This window comes from Vanellus vanellus (genome assembly GCF_965231255.1).
Source record: "Vanellus vanellus genome assembly, chromosome: 1".
Lineage (NCBI taxonomy): Eukaryota > Metazoa > Chordata > Aves > Charadriiformes > Charadriidae > Vanellus > Vanellus vanellus.
The window spans coordinates 2,215,294-2,238,033 of NC_138905.1; the positions used below are offsets into that span (position 1 = coordinate 2,215,294).

The window sequence follows — 22,740 nt, forward strand, 5'->3', positions numbered from 1 at the left end:
TAATAAATCCATACAATAAGAAGAAGGGACGATGAATAATGAGACAAAACAGTGTGGTACTCCCATATGAAACAGGTCATTATCTTCTCACTAGATGTACCGTGGAAGTCTGTGAGAATTTTGCCATTGCCTTCAAGGTAAAGGAATATTATATCCTGTAATGTACTGAGTGCTTGTGCCTTCCTCTGAGGTCTGCTGTGTCCAAGGATGCTCATCAAACGCTGAATGCTCTGGCCAAGTGCTTAACCCTAGTCGAAATCTCATTTTAGCTGCCTGTAATACACATCAGACGTAACTGTTGTAGGCATAAGAAATTACCAGGAGTAGTAAATCCAGGCTCAGTGCAAACAGCAGCTTGGACTCTTCAACAACATCTATTCCAATATCTAAAAGGCTGACTACTTCTGCTTTTGCTTCAGAGAACATAGTCACACAGTCGCCAACAAATAAAGGCATAATAGATATTATATAGCTAGAATTAACCCCCTGCAGATCTCTAGCTGCCACTACATGAACACGCTACGTTAAAATCCAGCATGCTAAGGTGTTCAACAAAAATCTTCATGGCCTTTCTCCCCAGCTGTCCCTTTCTTAAAGGGCAGAAGACGAGGTAAACTGTGGGAAATAATTTACATATCAGTTGGAAGGGTGTAAAGGGGAGGCAGTTACACAGGCTTTTCTAGTACAAGTGTCATAGGAAACATTTAATTTAATTAAGGATTCTTGGAAAACTACTCAATGAGAATAACATCAAAAATAAGTGGGAAAACTAGAGCTTATGAGGTTTCTGCCATCTAGACGTGCAAGGTATTTGGGAGGGGTGGGGCAGAGAAGTTGAGAACTTACCTCTCCTTTGTGCTTTTGCCAGGTGACCTGTAAATGAGTTTGGACAGCCTCACGCACAAAAGAGAACTACTATATGCAAAGCAGGCATGTGTTCCCTCTAGTAAAATTTCCCAGTCAGCTAAATGGAAAAGAAATGAAAAATAGGAATCTTAAGCCCCACCCAGTATTACCCCATGGAGTAATGAGGTAAATGGATTCTGTGTGCACTGAATACAAAATATTTTAGTAATTCGTTGAGAAGTAAAAAGCACTGGATTGCTACAGGTTCTGTTTAGATGATGGTTGCACTGGATTGCCAAACCCTAACATATATCATTGCACATGGTGATGTAATATTTCAGCTGATGGATATTTTTAATTTTATTGTGTTTGGCAGGAATGGGGACATGCAATTAAGCATTTGAGACAGTTCCTTGTTAAATGCACCTGTCAACGGTAGGTGAGGTTCTGACTCCACTCTCAGACTTGTAAATAATGAAGGTATAGTAACAGATTAAGAAGTTACAAATAATGAAGGTATAGTAACAGATTAAGAATTTAAGTTTCTACTCTCCAACTCACTATATTTTGCCACTCCTCTCTTCTCGTCTCCTTGTTATGCTGTAATCAGATCGTTTCAATATCCTTACTAACACCTCTACTGGTAAAAATAAGTAATGAAATACAGCAGGCAGGGACCCAAAGGATTTATCATTGCCTGTGATGAGTAGCAGTCCTTTAAAGTATAGTTGTAAGATATATTGCCCTAAAGGACTCCTACTCACCAAAGGCAATGATAAATTGTTTAAGCCTATAAGCAAAAACAAATGGAACCTCAGGCAAAAAAATTCCACACTTTCATGTGTGGGAGAGTTCAGCCTCCAGCAGAGGACTTCAATAATCCCCAGGAACTGGCATGGTAGGGTTTTTTTTGCGAAATCAGGAAAGACCAGGTCATCATAGGTCACTTCCAAGGAGAAGACCATAGCTATGGTCTTAGCAATAAAAAGAAGCCGTGGATGTAATTAGAAACTGTCCTCCCGAAAACTGCAGGTCGGTGGGCAGACGTCCAAACAAACCCTTTAATTTTCACTCTTGAGTAAATGCAGTCAGGATCACCTACTTTCCTTGCAAAGCAGATGTAACAGAACAACTGCAGGGCTTGAATGCAACAAGTGTTAGTGACCTGAAGAACAATGATGCCGTTTCCACCACAGCTCAAGCTTAAATAAAAACAGCCAGATTTGAGATAATGCAAAAAAAAAAAAAAAATTGGGATGTGGACAGGGTGCTCCCCAGTGAGATATCACACTAATCTGCAGTCCCTGATCTTGGAAAACAATATTTCCTTCATTGGTTGCGCCTGGAGGTCAATACATTCATGCTCTTACCCCTTGATGGCTTTTTTTAGTTTACTCTTTCTTCCATTCCAAATGTTGAAAGCATAAAATTGGAGAGAAAGAAAAAGAAAACATTAAACCACCTCAACATTCAAACAGAATCACTACAGGCTTTGCTACAATACTTCAGAAATGTGGGATTTTTCGCACCAATATTTCAAACGCGTCCACACAACAGCATTTCCATCAATCACGCCTATAAGCAAATTTCTTCCAAACTTTCCATATTTCTCTTGCAAAAGGATGTGACAACATGACTCTATATAGTTTTGCTGTAGGCCATGATGCATGCACAGAAAATGAATCAGATTAACAGTTTGCTTTTTCTCTCCTCACAGTTGTTTTTCCACTGTGTTATTAACAGTGCTAAACGAAAACACTGCTAAAGTCAAAACACCAAAATGTGGCGGAGTGGAAAGACATATTTATTCCCATATGTGAAGGGTAAGACCTTTACAACTCATCATAGCTTCACACTCATTTGAGTTATAGGTCTTGCCTCTTACTGGTAAGGACAGATGATGCAGAATCCCTCTGCAACCTATTACGCAGTTTTTTTCAGACTCTCACTCTGTTCCCCTTCAGCACACTCCACTGTGGCACAAATACTCAGGACAAATGAATCTGCAGAGGCCTACGGTTTCAACCTTTTTACAGCATGCTAATTAACTACTTGTAATTACAGTGGCAGGTAGTACATCACATAGAGGGAACTGGCAGTCTCTCTAGGATATAAAAGGAACAGGGAGATTTTTTTCAACAACAAGTTTAGCTCAGAATTCTGCTTAACAGACGAGGAATAAAGCGAATCTTACAAAGATGCTCAGCATTTCTCATTGGTCTGGTTTAACGTGAAAAGCTGCTTAGTGTGTGTTTAGGAGGTTATTTAACAGGGACTTTTAAAAGATGTGAAAACACATAGGTGAAAAATACATGGTATGGTATGTTTAAATACAGCAGGAAAGGTACCTTGGTTTGTAAGGAATGAGAACAAGATATCAGACATGGGATTGAACCCAGGATCAAATTCCAAGTTTACCAACCGCCATACAGCATAGGCATCAGTTGCAGCTTTCAGATGAGCTTTGTGGTAGGTTCCGAAGAGTGAGCAGAGAGTGGCTACAAGCGCACACCTATTTCCTAGAGTGGATGGGGGATCTGGTGTGTTATGCTTCACTAGGTCACGCTGTGTGGCATCCGGCTGCTTCTGTGTATCCCATCTGGGCATGAGATGACAACAGATGGCCAGAAGAGAGGAAAAAAAAGCTTATACAGGATACTGCATAGAAAGGCTGCAATGTCACTTGCCACAACAGCAGACAGGCTTGTTGGCAGACAGAGCTCAGATGTACTTAGGAAACAGGACCATTAGTGTAAGCCACAGCCATCTTGTAAGACACAATGTGGACCTGCAGAGCAAGTCAGGAAAACATAGCCTGCTTCATAGCTGAAGCCCTAAAAGACACAGAAGATGTAGCCTCTCCAAACCTTCTTCTATCCTCACCTCTCTACAAGCTTTAAATGAGATAGGAGCTGTTTCCCTCCCATGCCTCAGAGTCTGTTTAGCTGTGGTACAAATAAATGAGACTGTTCATCACTCACGAGCAGAGATGCTGGACAAGATATGAAGTGTAGCAGCAATGGCTGAGACAGTAAGAGCAGGTAAAGGTACTACAGAGCTCAGTATCCTGATGGGGCCTGCTGTTATCATCGATGAGATATGAATTTGAAGATGATGATATCACCCAGAGCCTCCCAAATGGTATTCAACAGTAACTATGGTAATCCTCTCAAGAGAGAATGAGAAATAACTCTGATAGCAATATCTGGTAAATTTGTCTAAAAAAATATTTATCACTCAAGTTCTGGTTTTCTATACCTGGACCAAGTTTCTTTCGGCATCTTTTTCCCTTCAAACATCCTCTTGACAGAAAACTCTTGACATTCCCTTTCTGTGTATGTGAATTATGGTGTCTAAATGAAACTATTCCCATGAATGACAAGACTTTGTTTTATGCTGCAGCGACACATGTTTAATAAGGCTGTTGATGTAACAGATGAGACAACTGCATTAGCTTGGGAAATGGTTTTAGATCTTGCACTTTGCAGCATTAACCTTCATTCCACCCAGCAATGAGCTGCTGTCTCAGAAACTGAACTCACCGACTCTCTGGGTTAGGCAGGGGGAAGCTCTGGTCTTGGGTGACATTCCTTCCATCTGAGAGCTGAGAAGCACGGGTTGTTGGTTCCAGTAAGTGTTGATGGGAGCCCCCTGGTGCAGGAGTGACTGCCAGGTCCCTGAAATGATACAAAAAGAAAATAAAGTGCTCGTTACATGCATTTATATACTGTGATAGCATAATTGTGCTTAATGAGTTAACAAGACCTGTTCAGATGGGGGAAGAGTGTTGTCTCCAGTGGGAGAGAAGCAGCAATAAGCAGTTGAGGGTACTAGTCCAGGCTCTATTTATAGCCAATGGAGAGGAACAGTCATGGCTACAGTATGAATAAACTCAAGCACAAGTAGAGATCTAAAGCAGGATGGATGAATCACTCTCCACTGAGACAAAACAGTGTAGGGCAACTTGTTGAGATAGAGACATTTTTATTAAAGACACCCAAAATCAGGTGAGATTAATCACACCCCTTGTAACTAACTCACAGGGTGAGAAGTTTCATCTTCACCGCCATTCATAACACCTAAAAAAAAAAATCATTCCTGGTAATTGCAGTATTGACACCACTTTATTTATAGACTTGAACCACAGAGGAAGCAGCACTGAAGAGTGCCAAACATGAGAGGACCTTAATGAAATGCTGAACTTAAAAAAATATGTCTTGAAAGATTCCATACATTCACCCCCTGTGCCAGAGCCGTCCCACTGACACACCTCAACTGACCTTTGAAGGAATCTGTTTTTAAGGGCCGTGAGCCTATGTAACTTTTGTGTGTGCCATTTTCTAGTTTCCCTAGGAAGCTTTTCAAGAATGTTTTTAACTGCAGTAGCAACTGCTGAACGCTTGCTCCACGGGAGAAGGTAAGTTTTTTAAGGAGGGTTAATATCTTTTCTGAAGACTCAAGGCTACAGTTTGGAAACAAACCCCAAAACGTTAAGTCCTCCATCATGCCCTCAGTCATGCTCACTACAGCAACAAGTATACTGCCAATTCCCCACAGAAAAAAAACAAGCAGCTGGAATCTCAAATTGTCTTTTCATGCCTCCTCGTCTTGCCAAAGCAGGACTGTTCCTCAATGTGGGTCTTGTGGTGCTTCAGTGGTGAGGCTTTCCCCACTTGTCCTCAAAAATCAGTCACAGAATCACAGAATGGTCAGGGTTGGAAGGGCCCTCTGGAGCTCCCCCGGTCCCACCCCCCGCCAGAGCAGGGGCACCTCCAGCAGTGGCACAGGACACGTCCAGGCGGGTTTGGAATGGCTCCAGAGTGGGAGACTTCCCCCCCTCTCTGGGCAGCCTGTGCCAGTGCTCTGCCGTCCTCACAGAAGTCCCTCCTCATGTTTAGATGGAACTTCCTATGTTCAAGTCTGGGCCCGTTCCCTCTTGTCCTGTCACTGGGCACCACTGAAAAAAGACTGTTCCCACCCCCCTGGCAACTTCCCTTTAAGTATTGATAAAAGATTCTCCCTCAGTCTTCTTTTCTCCAGACTAAAAAGACCCAAGTGCCTCAGCCTTTCCTCGTAAGAAAGATGCTCCAGTCCCCTCATCATCTTTGTATCCCTTTGCTGGACCAGCAGTTCCCTGTCCCTCTTGAACTGGGGAGCCCAGAACTGTGCATAATACACTGTGCATTGTAAGCAAAGTTTTTCTACTCCTCATCTTTAAATTTCCCTTCCTTTAGTTTCTTCTTATTATTAATACCTATAAATAAAGCTTCCCTAGTGTAAGGCCTGAAGCTGTTACTGTTTCACTGTCAAGCAACCGCCGGCTGGTAATGGTGTTTGTTCGTTATCGGCTCAGATCAAAACCTGAACCAATTACATAGGAGAAAAGGCCTGATTCCATTAACGGCCCCCAGAGCTGAGTGCTCTCAGAAATCATTTCTTGTAAATCCACATCATGGAAATAAAATAATAATAATAAAAAAAAGAATAAAAGAAAATATCTCAGCAAAGAACTCTGTTCAATATAATAGCACAGAAATGCACAGCCCGACAAGGGAGGTTATAAGAGTCAAAGCAGACATTTGAAGACAGGATTCAAGGCCAACCCTCTAAGGAGACGGGGCCACCACAGGAAAATGAACTCCACTTCCTGAAGCAAAGATTTGGGTTCAGAACCTGCAACCCACTTCAGAAGCTAAATCTCAGTCGATAAATAAACTTAAAACAACATGCCCGACAGCTGAGAAAAATATGCATATTTAAAGGTGTTATAGGGATGTTTTTTCACTTTCTATGTCTGCACTAAATGTCTTCTTTACATTGCCTCGCCACTTTTATACTGTCATTATAGGTGTTTAGGCTCAGAGTGTAATTCAAATTGCACCAGCTGATGCCTCAGCTCAAAAAAAAAAAAAAAAGGAAAACAGGCAGAAGAAGTTAAATATCACCCTGTGAAAAGGCATATCCATGCAGTTCAGAACAATGTCCTGGTTTTGTCATTAAGAGGGGCATAGAAATAAAACTGAAAAGCAAAATTACATTGAAGTCTGAGGTTGACTAGACAAGAGGGTCTACAAGAAATATGTGCAACCACATGCATGCAGATCTTGCGCTCACAGCAAGCAAATTCAACCTGGAGACAGAGTCTCAACCACAGGTAGACCACGGACCTTCTCTCTTACCAGTTCTGGCAAGGAGCTTCAGGCTAACTATAAAGTCTACAATTTTCTTCCGCCTCAGAAAAGCAAGATTGCATGTTATAAATTCTCCTCTTGGTGATGCCTGCTCTTGCTCCAGTTCTTTCAGCAACATTTTGATGAAATCAAGAAGTTAATCATTAGCTAAAGGCCTGATCTGAATGAGGCTTCAACCCAACCCATTATTTATTACCCTCAAACACACAGACAACCAGTGCAATTATTCAGAGCAAACTACTGAACGTTGCCCGTACATTATATTAGGCAATGAGACATCAAAATGACTTTAATTACACCTGCACACAGCTACAGGCAAAAAATAGAGAGGCCAGGTTTTCAGTACTTTGGATTTAAGAATCAAAATTTATGTAGATAACCCTGCGGGGCTGCAATAAATATGTTAGATTCTTGTGTGACACTGCTTTTAAAATTTTCTAACACATACTCAGGAAAATTGAGCAATATATTTCAGTTTGGATTAAAATGTGTAACGATGTGATTAAGCATTAAAGAATCTTTTAATATTTACAGATACACAAGAAATTCAAAACATCCAGTACCTCAGGAACTTCTTTGCTTATATCATTTTTGGCATCAGTTTCATGTATTTCATAGAATTTAGATTCACTCCTAACTGAAGCAGGGTTCTCATCCTCTGTGGCAGAGCTGCTGAAAAGCAAGCTGAGCTGCCTCTGCCCTCTACCATTTCTGGTCCACAACCACCTATTTGGACTCCCAGTCCTCTCTCAGCGTGATGCCAGCACAAGTGGCTCTTTTCAACAATAGAAATGAGGATACAAATCCTCAAATAAAACACGGCTTTAATGGAGCTATTCGTATAGTTTATACAACTAAAATCTAGTCCAACAGCTACAAACACTGTCTTCAGTTCAAGCAAGACCTTGTAGAAACATCGAGCTAATCGTATTGGTATTTCTATGTGCTAAAAACATACATAATCAATTACCTGCATATTTCACAAGTTTGTTCTTTTTAAATTATAATCACTTACTTTTTAAAGCACTTGTCTTATTTTGCTTCACGTTACCTGCAATGCCTTCAGAACAAAGTTTCATTCTACACCAATTCCATCCAGCACAGCAAGCGTGGACCTTCCTCTTCTATTTCCCAATACAATTTGAAATTAATCCACTTTAATGAACTTCCTTCTATCTGCCTCACTTTGCTCCAAGAGGTCATCTCCTCAGGGGTAGAACAGACAAAGCAAAATGCATGCTTGCTTCTCCCAGTCACAAGTCCGTACCTTCAGTCAATTCAAACTCCCCTGGAAGTTCAGGGTGAAACTGAGGCTTTAGATTGGAGTAACTGAAGCAGAGGGGGCATACTCTGTTCTCTTCGCTCCTCTAGAGGAGCGGCATTCCCCAGCGAGGGGTGCTATGGCAGCAAGCTTACGGCATCAAGATTCATCAGCTGAAACCTTGTCTATGGCTGGATGTGTTACCAGTGAAAGAAATCATATTTTTACATAAACAGCAGACTGATTAAGTGGACAAAGTACATTTATGCACTGCTGCTGACAATGAAAATAAAGAAAAGGTGCATCACGTTCTAAATAAAAATTCATCAGAACAAAGCTGACAAGATTAACGCAAGAACAGACAGCAAGAGTTTTTTCAAACTGGATTTTAAACAGGCATGACCTATCCTTTTTATGTAGCCAAGTAAAAAAAGAAATAAAAACCTCCAAATAAAATACAGCTTGAAAGAAAATAACTTAGAACATGGATATTCCATAGGAGAGAGAAATCTGGTAAGCACTAAAGCCAAGATGAATCCAGACATAACAATCAGATGACATGTCAAACCTGGATATCTAATGCAATAATGGCTGCATGAAAAGATAGATGTAATTTTTGAGCAACAGATGCAGAGACAATGAAGTATGATGCCTCAGACGAGACTATAGTGTCTTCTTTGCCAGCGCTTGTTGTAGGGACACTTGCAATACTCTGGACTGATCAATTTTGAGAGTTAATTAACAAATTAGAGAGACTTTATAGTAACCCTACTGAATTTACTAAGCATAGACTTACAGAGAAAGATGAAAAGACATTACAACATATATAGTTTACGTAAGAACCACGGAAAGGTATACAACCACATAACAATCTAACTGCCCCAAAATTATTTAGATGCTGCTGCTAATATTACTACGAATAATGACATAATGAATTACCTTGAGTCACCTCAGTTGCACAATCTGCGTATGATTTCCTCGCTTAGCCCTTGCTAAAAGCTAAAGAAAGCCACATCACCTTACATTTCCTGTAGGCTGAGTGCGCACAAAGACAGTTACCACAGCTAAGATGACATGCAATAACCTTTTAAGCTACTTGTGACCCAAGGTCCATAGTTATATACTGAAAGAAAGATCCATCAAGCCCTAGGTGAGCTTTTCCAAAGTGAAAGCCCCTCTCTTATGGGTATTTAAAACTTGATTCCATTCTATATAAACAAACACACTCAGTAGAACAACCATAACCTTGCTGCCGGACTGGACTACATGACCTATCAGGTTCTCTGCTATCTAATTGCTACATTCTGGGATTCAGATTCTCTCTCAGAATTTCAACCATTTTATAGCATTCAGATTTATGGCACCTCTTGACTTAACCTCTTGCATGGAATGGGGTGTTGTCTGCTCTTGCCTCCAATTCTGCCGAGTGCGTCTATCCCTTGAGGCCTGGTAATTGCAAATGCTGATTGGGGGTGACAGGATTTTCTCTCACCTGCCTGACAGCTCTGCCAAAGCAGTCTGATACTTAACTCCAAAATCAGCTTCCAGAGAAGGAGTATTGCGGAATAAAGGGAGCAAAGAGCAACAAACTCAGGCAGACTCAGCTGAACAGTTCACACTGCAACACTAAATCAAACCCAAAACATCTAGCAAAAGAAAACACTGATTTCCATTTTTCTTCTCATTTCAACATAATTCAAAATGAATGAATCATCTACTTAAAAAAACTTTTCTCTAAGTAAAGATTTGGAAAATACATCATAATTATGCATCTCTGCCTGTAAGCTTCTGCCATTGGTTTTCTAGAGACAGTTTAATTCAGTAGAGTTTTTTATTTTCCTTCTTTCTTTTTCTTTTTTTTAAATAGTCAATCTCCAGACTTTCTCATTGGAATGATTTTCATCAACACATCTGGTATGTACAATTGGTGACTGCACTTGTACAGCCCTGAAATGAGCTGAAAGGTGTGAACTTTTCTATTCGTTCTGATGATTGCTGATTTAGAGGCCTATGTGATACTTTAAATGTCAACACTGTGAGCCTTTTCACGGCAGGCAGGAAGAGCAAGCAAAGAAGAATTCAGATTAGGAAGATTTACACCAGGGGAAGGCAGGAGTGCCACAAAAGATCAATCAAAGAAGGTACATTGAGATTTATAGACTTTTAACACCATTTTTGCAGGGCTGTGACTATGAGGAAAAAGGAAGAGAGGCAGTCAAGACAGGATCCATTTGCTAAAAAAAAAAAGAAAAATAATTAGGAAATGGAGGCAGCTTTCAGAAATTCTGCGTTAAACAGAGAGATCCACAGAAGATGTACTGCAGCAAACAACCTTGTGCTGAGCACGGCTGTGACTTTCCAACACTAATTACTAGTAGTGCTAAAAAACATGCTGAAGACTGCGAGCTGCCAGAAAAATGATCCTTTTCTGCTCTCTCAGAGAAGCAGCATATAATAATTTCATAGTTTTAGACATGTTACTGTAGATGGCTCTGCCTCATACATTTTCGGTGTACATTTTGGGATTGCTGCACTCCGAAGTCAAAAGACAGGCAGTGTGTAATATATTTGTAGGGCTAGATTTAAAAGTGATAGAAAGGAGAGTCGTCTGTGAGATTTGCAATCCCTGACAGTTTCTAATCATTCCTCCTTAAGAGCAGTGGAGAAGAAATCTTAAACAGGCATTTTTCACTTTATTGCAAAGGACTCTGAAACCACTCTACATTACCTTTGAAACAGCTGGACATATACACTAGGTGCCTTCCCTGACAAAGCCTGACGTGCTGCAGAACGACGCCTTTGGAGAGAAGCTTCTTCCTGATAAAGAAATATGAACAACTTTATACAGCAACTTAAAAGTATATACGGTAACTTAATTGGCTGCGATATTCCTCTCCTGCTAAGACTCTAGAGTGTATGCATTTATATATTCTAGGAAAATAGCAGAGCTATATTATAACTAACAAGGTGCTAAATATGATTCACCGATCCACGCAAACCAAATATTCATCCGAAATCTTCCTGGCTTTGAAAAATGAAGATCTTCATCTCCAGTGAAGCTCCATTTCTTCATAGTAGTCAAAATGTGCCAGGATGTAGCAGGAAGGAATGTCTGCAGAGAACCACTTTTGATGCATCCCAACCTCCTGATATGTCAGAACAGATATAATTCTAGCTATGTTGTTGTCTTAAGCTTCTTTTGACCAGCAAGGAGGTGAATACAGAAGAATTTGCCTCCACTACGTCTTAAATACAGTGTCTCCTTGCTCCATCAATGCAGAAAACCTGCCTTACCAACTCCATACCAACCAATATTCTCCCCTCAAAGAAGGAATTACCTTTTGCAAATTTCATTTAGTTAAAATTACTCTGTACAATGAACACATTATGATATCAGCAGACTGGAAAATGTGGTCTTGCGTTTTAAGGGCGTGTTAATTAACATGTGCTGTAGAACAATGTAATTTCTCAGGTCAGACAAACGCAGCACTACAATGTGCTTAAAAAAAAAAAAGTAAATCACAGAGCACAGTTACTAAATCTTGAATTGTTATCAATTGATAGCCATTGATAGTTATCAATTTAATAGCTAAATCACATGTCTGTAGCAGAGATGTTTTGTCATGGAATGAGCAATGAAAGAGAATATAGTTAATCAGCTGAATGCTCACATTATGACTATTGTGAATTCCTTCGCTTTCCTTCACTACTTATGCTAAGTAAGGCTCTGCTTAGACGCTAACTGAACTTGTGTTTTGTTTTGCTTTCTTTTGGTAAGGATATAATTCTGAGCCTTCTTCTGTGTGGATTACAGGTATAGATACTTTTCTGTTCATACCTTGTATAGTTAATTACAGCCATACAAAATTAGCGCAGGGTTGGCACGTTCACAAGGGGTAAGGCTGCAGGGAATCAGATCTGCTATCTTTTCCCAAGCAGCAGATCCCACTTCTTATTTTGTTTGTGGACAATTCACATTAATTTCTTCATCTTTTTTATTTTCCGGTTCTACATGACGGGAGTAGAATGTAGTTACTGCAGTGACAGCACATTATTTGGGTGCCAAAAGCACAAAAATAATTTGCTTTCCCAAATGTAACAGTTTAGACAAAATCTGACAGACACAGAGGCCACAGACATATTTATATTCTTCTCATTAAATATGGTCTAGGAGGCACCTGTGTTTCACCTTGAATGTTTTACTATGTTGACACTTCAGCTGATGCTGTAAAGCTTTCTCTGCATGTAAAAATATATTGGGAACTTAGTGTAGTAAATAAATAACGGAAAGGTATTACCAGCAATGAACAAGGAGACTAATAAGAAAGCGAACCTTGCGGCCACTAAGTAAGTTAAAAGCAAGGTAAATGATAGCCTCCTTCATCATAAACCACTTCTCCCTGACTTGACAAAATGTAAGCTTCCAAAATAAAAATAAAAAAGATGAAATGAAAAAGGGAGAAAAATAAATTGCTGAGGTGGGAGTGATGGCAGAGTACCACCAAGGTAAGAAATATTCTGGCTTCTCTCTCACATTAAACTAACAAACCTTTGGACGACGGGATCATGAAAATAAACCACACTTGTGACATTTTTTTTAATTCTGCATGGCTTGAAAAGAGGTATTTCATTTCGGAAGACTGAAAGATGGGAGGTTCCCTATTTATGTCAGCCATTTTACAGCCATACCTTTCTCCACACCTAAGAGAGCCTTTTTTAAAGCCTGGGAAATGGGGGCAGAGGGGTCTGTTACTTTGCTCCATCTGCAGCACTAATTCTAAACATCAGAGGTAGTTATAAATACAGAGATTATATTGTACAAAAATTGTACAGCAAGTCATGCCTGCCAAGGCATCATTCATCATAATGACATCATCACCCTGGAATGGAACAACGTTTAAAGCTTTCATTTTTCTTTTTCTCTTTCTCCTGTCATTGTCGTATAAAAAGAGCATTAGACACATCTGCTTCACAGCCCCAACTCCCCCACTGCCTGCAAGGAGAATGAATGCCTTTAGGGAAAGGACTATTAAGGAGAAGTAAAAAAAGAGAGAGAGATGAAGCTGAAGTTGCAAAAGGTTATTTGAAATCCAAGCACACTCTTGAATCTGTTGATTGAAAAAGTAAAAGCAGGTAAAAAATGTGTTTAAATTTGATCTCTGGCAGTTATCACAGGTACACATGCCGAAAGGCTCGGCTGAACGAGTTTTTCCACTGCCACAGGATGGCGTTCATAAGTAATCTTCATTGTCCTATTAACTGCATCTAACTATTTCCTCTGAACTGGGTAGTTTCGTATCTTATTGTAGAAGTGACAGATGATATTCAGCTCCCTTACACCAGTACGCAACTGGATGAAATCCGTTACGATCAACAGATTTATTCTGGTGTAAAATTGAACAGAAAGGACAGCTTGTCCTCTCATCTGTGTTTACCTGCCTCTTTCTCATCAATCTGCCTTTAACTCTGGGGAACTGGTAAAAAATGTTGAAATGAAGATGGCCATAGAACAGGTGTCAGTTTTCTCTGGAGAAAGAAAGGTCTGGCTAATGTGTATTTTTTGCATATAACTTATAATTTCTGTCTAAGGTTAGAGTAAATGCTCCTTACCAGAGAGCTCAGTTGTGCAGCTAGTTTGTCCGAGATGCCTCCTGGAGAGGTTTTGGCAGAAGAGTCCAAGAACTCATTGACAGATGAAGACCGAGTTCCAGTAACTACTCCACCGGGTGACAATCTTTGCTCTTGCAAGAGCTGTATTTTTGAACCTAGTATGGAAAAGACACTTCTCAACAAAAACATTCTAAACACCACTTTGCTTACAGCAATCAGAAAGGAACTAGGCATTTGCAACTATCATCAGCTGGATTTTGGCACAATTCTGGATTTGGAAAAGGTAACTGTGAGAGTTATAAAGGATATAAAGTACATAGTTCCCAAAAAGCTTTTAAACCTTCCAAGTACTTCACAGATATAACAAATGTATCCCCCCTGAATAGTTAGGCAAATGAAAGTTATGAAGAATCTAAAAAAAAAAACAAACCTCCTACATTAATGGACTAGGAATAGGTGCCCAACCGTGTGTAAATGAGCTCATTTTGTTACGGATGCTCTGATATGCACCACTGTTATGACCTCTAAACTAATTACGGTCTACGTACTTAGAAGTTTTAACCTTCTCAGAGCTCTTAGAGTGTGATGGGTAGTTGGAGCGGTGCACCTTTTCTTCTGTTACTTATCTGAACTTCTGTGAACAGAAAGGCAAAGACTCGCACCACTGCTGTATCACAAGGAATCAGACTCGACTGTGAGCCAGAAAGCCAAAGACAGAACTAACTCGCTTTTTCCAAAAACATTTGTTTCAGATTTGAAAAATCTGTAAACTGGGATTTACCCTGTCTAGAAAATGGTTTCTAAATATGAAATTAAGCCACAGAAAAATTCTTATAATTATTGGTACATGACAGTCTGCAGAAATAAGAAATCATAAGAAAGGTTTGATTGCATTGTGTGTCACAGCACAAAAGCTTACACCCTAAGAAGTCACATACAAAGGCAGTGGATGAGAGGCAAAGAAACATCCCATCCATATGCATGTTCATATGCTAAATACAGTTATTTTTCTCAGCGTGTGCCTTTATAAAAAAGTTTCAACAGTCATCAGATGACTCTCAGCACAGCCATTATACACTGCTGGTTTGTAGCTGCCAGAAGATCATAGAATCATAGAATGGTTTAGGTTGGAAGGGACCTTAAAGATCATCTAGTTCCAACCCCCTGACATGGGCAGGGACACCTCCCACCAGATCAGGTTGCTCCAAGCCCCGTCCAACCTGGCCTTGAAGATCTGCTGTTAAGAACAGAAAAGATGAGACTTGGGATTGGTGTTTCTGTTTCAGGCGCAGTAAACTACTCACTTTGACAATGAGTAACTATCGAGCCTAACCTTCAGAGGGGCAGAGCTCCACACAGCCAAAACTTCAGTGGGATTCCTGGTGCCCACCATCACAAATCATCAGTCTTTGACATAAAAGTCCCTTTCCTCATTTGTAAAATACAAATAGTAACACATATACTGCAGGACTGCTGTGAGATATAATTAATAGCTGTAAAGCACTGAGTTCCGTGGATGAAAGCTGCTAATGCAAGTACAAAGTGTTACCAGCTCTGAAATGTATTACACTTCTGCTATAAAAAGTTTTTAAAGGAAGAACTTATCTATTTTCTCCCAGTATTTTTACTCTATACATGAGCAAAAAGATCTTGCACAGCAGTTCATTAAAAAAAGAATTAACAACCTATCATAATCTCACACAACCAATCTTCCCCCTGCTACTATCTTACTAAAAATGTCCATATTAAAGACAACCTTGGGGCAAGTTTTTTAAAATAAATTATTTCACACAGTCCATAAGAAGAGATGATCTCTAGAAATAGGATAGTTAAATTTATTTAAACACCTATAAATGAAGCTCTAAATGAATTTAATGGTGCATAGTAAATTTAAAAGTTACTTTATGGACAGCAGAATTACCAAAATCTAGGACTATTAATGAAGTTTCTGTAACTAGTGACAAGTCACTCACTGAAAGAACTCAGAACTGCTGAGGAATACAAAGTCCTTTAAAGGAACTCCAGATACATATATATATATATCTTCAAAAATACCATGATTACATAAAAATCTTTTATCTTCAATCCTCCCCCTTTTTATTCTTTCCTGATAATCTAGTTAGGGTTTGGTGGGTTTTGTTGCCCCTTAGGACAAAACGTCTCCAGTGTTTTTAAGACAAATAAGTAACAATATTATAGTAAATAAGGCAAGAAAGTCTTCTTTCTCACTTCAAACAAATGTGGAAGCTCTGGAAATGAAAATAAAGTGTACATAGTTTAAGATTAAATAAGATTCTTCAGAAAGGTCCCCACTGCTGTAGCACTGAGATGCCACAGTATGTGTAGAAGCTTTTTTCTTGTCCACGGGGAAATCAATATTTATTAATTCTTTCAGGATACAAAATCACTTGAAATGATGAACTGATGAATTTTACACTATCTTTCATTAACATTTTCAGACATATTTGCCCTCACTTCAGCTACTTTTATTTGCAGCCTTCTGAGCCACACAGAAGGTCACGAATATTGGCTGTGTGTTACTTTGGAAACTCATTAACTCTCCTGTTGCAACACATCTAACCAAGACAGCCATAAACCATGGAGGCTTTTGGAGTTAGAGGAAAGGGTTCACATAAACGAGCTTCTTATTAGTCCATGTTGCGCAGTACCTTAGCACCATAATGTCTGTTTCTTATTTCTTTTTCTCCACTATTTTAGAGATCATATTCTGCTTTCATCCCAGCTGGTAACCTGCCCTGTCTGGAATAAATTCAAGGGCTACAACTGAGCTCTCACAATATGTTAAGCTAATCTTAGTTATGCTGCCTCTGACAAGACTAGTCCTCCTTTCTTCCTCCACAGGCAGCCATGAAGCTCTCCTCCCCTACCCTTCCCTCCTTGAGCCAATTCTATAGCTGCATGATGAATTTGACTATGGAATTGATCTGTAAGAAAGTTGGGTTGTTTGTTTTTTTCCCTAGGTTAGTTTTTTAATGGAAGTTCCCTGTTCCAGATTACAAATGACTGCACAATCAGAAGAATAAGAGCAACGAGCAGACTAGAAATGCATAGGCAGGAGAGGCAAGTTGGGCACAACCACATTTTGTGGATTAGCGGGAAGTGACCATGAGGCTCCAGCCTTAGTCACTCAAGGGCTAAAAGGCTTCTGTTAAACACATTACTGACCATTTGGGTTTACTCCACAGTGGGTAGCCCCAAAAACATTTGGAGTGAGTTTATCAGTTGCCTTCACTCATCTTACTGTCCTGGTTCTCATATACCTCTTCATGCTTCTGGCTATCCTGGGGAAGAGAGTAAAGCAAGATCTCAGTGCCGTGCTGTTTTCTTGTCACTTAACAGTTTGATAGGCAAAAGCTATCAGCCACGGACACATATCTCGCTTGTGATTCATCTGGAATGAATGGGAGATCCTCAGCCCAAAAGCATCCTCAGAATCACAGAGTCGTAGAATGGTTTAGGTTGGAAGGGACCTTAAAGATCATCAAGTTCGAATCCCCCTGCCATGGGCAGGGACACCTCCTACCAGACCAGGTTGCTCAAAGCCCCATCCAACCTGGCCTTGAAAAGTCACCCTTGAAGGGTGACTTGAAAGCAACTGACTTTCTGCATATTATTGCTTCAGGGTACACAGAGATGGGAAGTACCTAGAAAGATCTCTGTTAAAGATTCAGATCCCTGGGAGGAATCAGCCCAGGACACCCATTACAGAGAAGCACGTCAAGTTCTCAAAGACAAGCCATGTCACAGGTTGCCTCATTCACAGATTTCAATTCTTGTAACAAATAAGTAGGAATACTCTACTGATAAAAACAGTAGCAGCATGTGCCCAGACACAGTACCTGCTCCGGCTCTGCTGCTCCAGTCCTGAATGCTATCAAAAACTGCAGGTGACTCCAAACCCAGGTATGCCTTTACAAGGAAACTTAGGTCTGTGAGTGCCTCATCCAATTCATCTGCAGAAAGGGATATGCATTTCATGGTGGAGAGAAAAGATACATAAGGAAAAAAACAAGCTTTCATCAGTACAAAGATACAAATCACAGAAGTTTGACACAGAAATGAATCCTTAACTCATCCAGCTCATCTCTTTGGGAGGAAAATCTTCATCTTCATAAATAGCACATTCAAGAAAATAATATGAAATTCACCTCAGTTCCTGCACTCACCTAAATATTCTCCTTCTGCAATTCGGTTTACTGTGTTTTATTTCTTTAATGTTACACTTAAATTGTAAGTTCCATATGCCCTTGACAATAACTACAAATACAATATTTCATACCACAATGATATTTCACCATCACTGGTGAAAATCACCTCCACAAAAGGGCAGACACGGAATGAACTAGAAAAGGATTCTTCTCTATCACCTGCTATCCTCAATTCCTAAATATCAAGAAGCAAACATTTGTTTTAATGAAATATCTACCATCCTCTCATTCCTTGTTTCAGGCTGGGAGACTTGAGCAAGTTGCTAAGCAGAAGAGTCCTGCAAGGAAAACCTTTGCAGCAGCCTTTTCTTTACAGTGAGACGTTGTCAGACTGCACATCAGCTGTCATTTCAACACTAGAAAAAAGCCTGCGCTGCCCAGAGATAATTAGGTCTGTTAGATCAAAAGCACCCTGAACTCTGCCCAGAAACCAACAGACAATTAGCAGAGATCAGTTTAATATTCTCATAGGAGACAACACTCTAACAAGTGTGCTGCTGAGTTCAATAGTTGGTTCACTTTCTAGATGGGCTCAAAGCACAACATGAACATAGCAGAGTCATTCAGTCCTGACACATCTGCAGAGCTTTTGGATTCCTGGGACAGGAATTAACTGGGAAAATCAATTAAGGAATAGTTTAAACTCTTACGCTGAACACCAAACCATTTGTCATCCTTAGTTTAATATTTGCCAGTGGCTTTGTTTGCATAGCAGTTTTGGTCCATCTATTGGTGTGACATTAGAAGTCAGATTAATAGTATGAAAGAGATTAACTTACCTGTGTTGACTACTGCGTCAAAGTATCCCGGAAAAACCTGACTTATTTTGATGTACATGTCCACTCTGGAGACTGCCTCTTCAATCTCTGGCCTGCTGAATAATCCCTTCCTCCGCAGATGTCCCTCATATTTTTCCTTGTTCATTGGTACTAACAGGATATATCTGGGTTTAAAGTAGGTATTTTTCAAGCTACGTACACCCTTTAAAATTAAGCAGAGAAACGTAATATTTTATTCCTGGAACTGAGTGCCTATTGAACTTGTAGCTGAGTTTAGGACAACTCTGTAGTTATCACAAATTACTGTGAAAGCAGTACTGGAAACCTGTATCCAATCTACAGGTCTCAAGATCTGCCATCCATCCAGCTTGACAAAATAGGCACATTCAAGATGAAGTGCCCTAAACCTACATGTGGAATGCGTTATATGAATAATATAACTTTTTTTTTCTAAATGCACTTTTGAAAGAATCCTTAGTCAAATTCCACAGTGATTTAAAGCATTGTTCTTCTCATGCCCACCAGTTAGCGGCTTTTCCTTCTTTTCCATCCTTTCTGTTACATCAGGACCTAGTTATTCTAAATGTGCCAATCACTGACCCGCACTGCTGTACTGACACACAGGACAGCTCATCTGCATCATCACTTTGGCCATTAGTTTTCCACTGTGAATAAACCAGCAGTTTTCTCCACAACTGGTGAATTTTTCGAAGGGAAAGTGTGCGACTTCATTGAGATACAGGCATATTTATTTTGCTGGAGCAGCCTGCAATGTTACCCCCTCCTAAAACTGGGCATAACCGCAACTGCCCAGCAGAGACACAACGCGCACATTCTTCATCTGCTACACTGCAGTCATCTGTCTTAACTTGAACCATTTTTATCAGACATAAACTATCCTGAATAGGGCTTTTAGTATAGCAGACCTAGGAAACATTTACACGTGCCTTGCATCAACTCTGCTGTAAGGACAACGGCTTCGGTTGGCACTAATTGACAGCTGAGGACTGCAAACACTTATAATCATTTCAGCCAGATCTGAAAAAGGAGACCTGTCTGCATGCTTGGACTTAAAGACAAGATCATATTAAATGATGCAGGCAATGATACCAATCTTGAATTTCCGATAGCTCTCCTCTGCACCAGCTCATACTTTGAAGAATCTTTTCTCTCTCCCTCTCACTCCATCTACATACAAACCAGGATATTGTAACCACGTAGCCCTGCAATATGGCATTGCCATAAGATTTGTACTGAGTTTTCAGGACCTGACCTTGTCCTGCTCGCTTTGAAATTCTCTTGACTTGGCTGTAACTTCGTATTACTTGGTTTAGCTGTGACAGCAATTTCTCTTGTTGATCCTGTTTCTGTATCTAATTATTCGACTTTTGTTTATCTTTGTGTCATATAACCATAGTTTTATATGGATAGCAGTAACACGCAGTTGTTCCAGGTAGAATGAGATGTTTATGACTCAATATAATATGGTGTAGATAAATACAGGCCTGGCATGACAGCAAAGACCTTGAGAAGTGGAAACACCGGACAATGTAGAGGACTACAGGCATGGGATGATGAGAGATAGGGCACAGTCTTGACACGAGGCACCTCACAGCTATAAACGTTTCAATAATGGTCAGCTAAAAAATGAGGGCCTGGAGCTAGACAAAGCTGGGTTTAGGGGCAACAAGAAGTAGTAGTATCTAACATACGTAAAGGGCGCCATTCTTAGCACTAGTGTGGCCAGCAGGACTAGGGAAGTGATCGTCCCCCTGCACTTGGCACGGTCCTTTTCTCCGGACCAAACTGCAAGAAAGACATTGAGGCGCTGGAGCATGTCCAGAGAAGGGCGATGGAACTGGTGAGGGGTCTGGAGCACATGTCTGATGAGGAGTGGCTGAGGGACCTGGGGGTGTTCAGCCTGGAGAAAGGAAGCTGAGGGGAGACCTCATCGCTCTCTGCAGCTCCCTGAAAGGAGGGCGTAGCGAGGGGGGGGTTGGACTCTGCTCCCAAGGAACAGCCGATGGGACAAGAGGAAACGGCCTCAAGTTGCACCAGAGAAGGTTTAGATTGGATATTAGGAAAAATTTCTTCACAGGAAGGGTTGTCAGTCATTGGAACAGGCTGCCCAGGGCAGTGGTGGAGTCACGATCCCTGGAGGGATTTAAAAGATGTGTAGACGTGGTGCTGAGGGACGTGTTTTAGTGGTCTCTGGCTTTGCACCCAGCTACGTGACCACCTACTTTCAGCTAGGCCTGTAATTGTTCAGAAATTGGAAAACTAGCAGAAAGCAACCCATGTTCCAGCCTAGTAACACTGTCCTCATCTGAAGTTAAACCATGAATGAGTTTTCTTTCTGATGAAGAAATAACAGAACAAACGATTCGTATGTCCCAGAACTATGTAGGAATAGGAAGGCAGCCCATCAATAGTCTGGGATGAGCAGGAAGGAGAAAAAAAGAAGAGATACAGAAAGCTTCTGATGTGCCCAATAAATTTTTTGTACAGAGACAATAGGATGATGGACTACCTAATATGAAATAAAGAGAGTATAAGGAAAGTGACCTTAAAATACAGAATGGAAGAATACAGGAATTGACAGTTTGAAATAAAAGAGATATTTGGAAAATAAAAAAGGAGTAAAATTTGAGTTTTCTGAATTTGCATATGAGGTCGAGAAAGGTCGAAGGACTACCTGAGTTGAAGACATCCATTCATTTAACATAGTTAAAGCACCTCAATTTTATCAGTTAACAGCATGGGGTTATAGAGAAGATGTTGACTAGTATTATATCCTACTTCCTCTGACTGCTCGGTCTGAATGACTGGATAACCAGCAACAAGTGCAATAGAGAGTGGTCTTTGGCAGGAGACAAGGTGTACTTGTATTTCTGGAAGCATGATGAGACACATTAGCCACTCTGCCACTACACCCATGGCTGGAACATGCAGCTCCTTCAATTGCTCTGCAGGTATCGGTGGCTACACAGGCACAGGGAAAGCACTGCTAACGTGCTTACTCCAACACATAACTGTGCGTCAGGATCGCAGCAGCTTCACTAACTGGAAGTGTAAGCTCAGCAAGATTTAACTTTTTAAATTTGTGTCAGTCTCCTTTATCAGTGAAAGATATACTCCAGATTAAAGGGAATGAACAGCTCTAAATTTTGAGTCTCAGCCCACAGACCATAATTAAAATTTCTTTTAATAGTGCTAAATCACTTTTGTTATGAGCCTCGCAGAAGATAATGGACTTCGATAACTTCTATTCAGATACATAACTCACCATTATTGTTTCTCATCTGCTAGCAGAGTCCACAGTGATACAAGACTATGCATAATTACTAGGTGATCTCAAAACTTCAGTGACAAAGGAGTTTCTTAGCTATCTGTCCATGACAGTAGCTTCAGTAATACCCAGTAAAAGTTATGGTCACTGCCTATGTCGCTGGTTTAACCTCCTTATGAATAAACATGACGTTCCATTAAGATCTTTCTCCTAAATTATTTGATAACACATCTACTTTGTGAAGGATTGACAGCTTTAAAAGGCACCCCATTCCATCATATTTAATCTGCTCCTATTTTTCTTCCCTTGTAAATTTAGGGTCTTGTCTGGCAAGACAACAAACACCCTCAATGCCTACTGCAATCAGTGGAGACTGAGGGTGATTCACAGTTCTCACAAGACTGAGGAAAAAGAGGAAATGGAACTACACAGAGACTAATCTATTAATTTGCTGTTTAATATCACCCAAGTAACAGGCACTTAAGAGCAGGATTGCAGCATTAAATTGTGGACCATTTGACAAAGGAGCTACTAA

General features: G+C 40.3%; 1 protein-coding gene across 1 annotated transcript in view; it reads right to left on the minus strand.

Annotated features, from left to right (window-relative positions):
* LRGUK (leucine rich repeats and guanylate kinase domain containing) overlaps positions 1-22,740 on the minus strand; it is a gene marked incomplete at both ends in the record, with an annotated part of 54,449 nt that overhangs the window by 1,657 nt on the left and 30,052 nt on the right. The window contains 5 exons of the mRNA XM_082491463.1: positions 4,389-4,523; positions 11,027-11,115; positions 13,909-14,063; positions 17,769-17,882; positions 18,917-19,118. Of these exons, the coding sequence (XP_082347589.1) occupies positions 4,389-4,523; positions 11,027-11,115; positions 13,909-14,063; positions 17,769-17,882; positions 18,917-19,118 (695 nt within the window). The remainder of the gene's footprint in view (positions 1-4,388; positions 4,524-11,026; positions 11,116-13,908; positions 14,064-17,768; positions 17,883-18,916; positions 19,119-22,740) is intronic.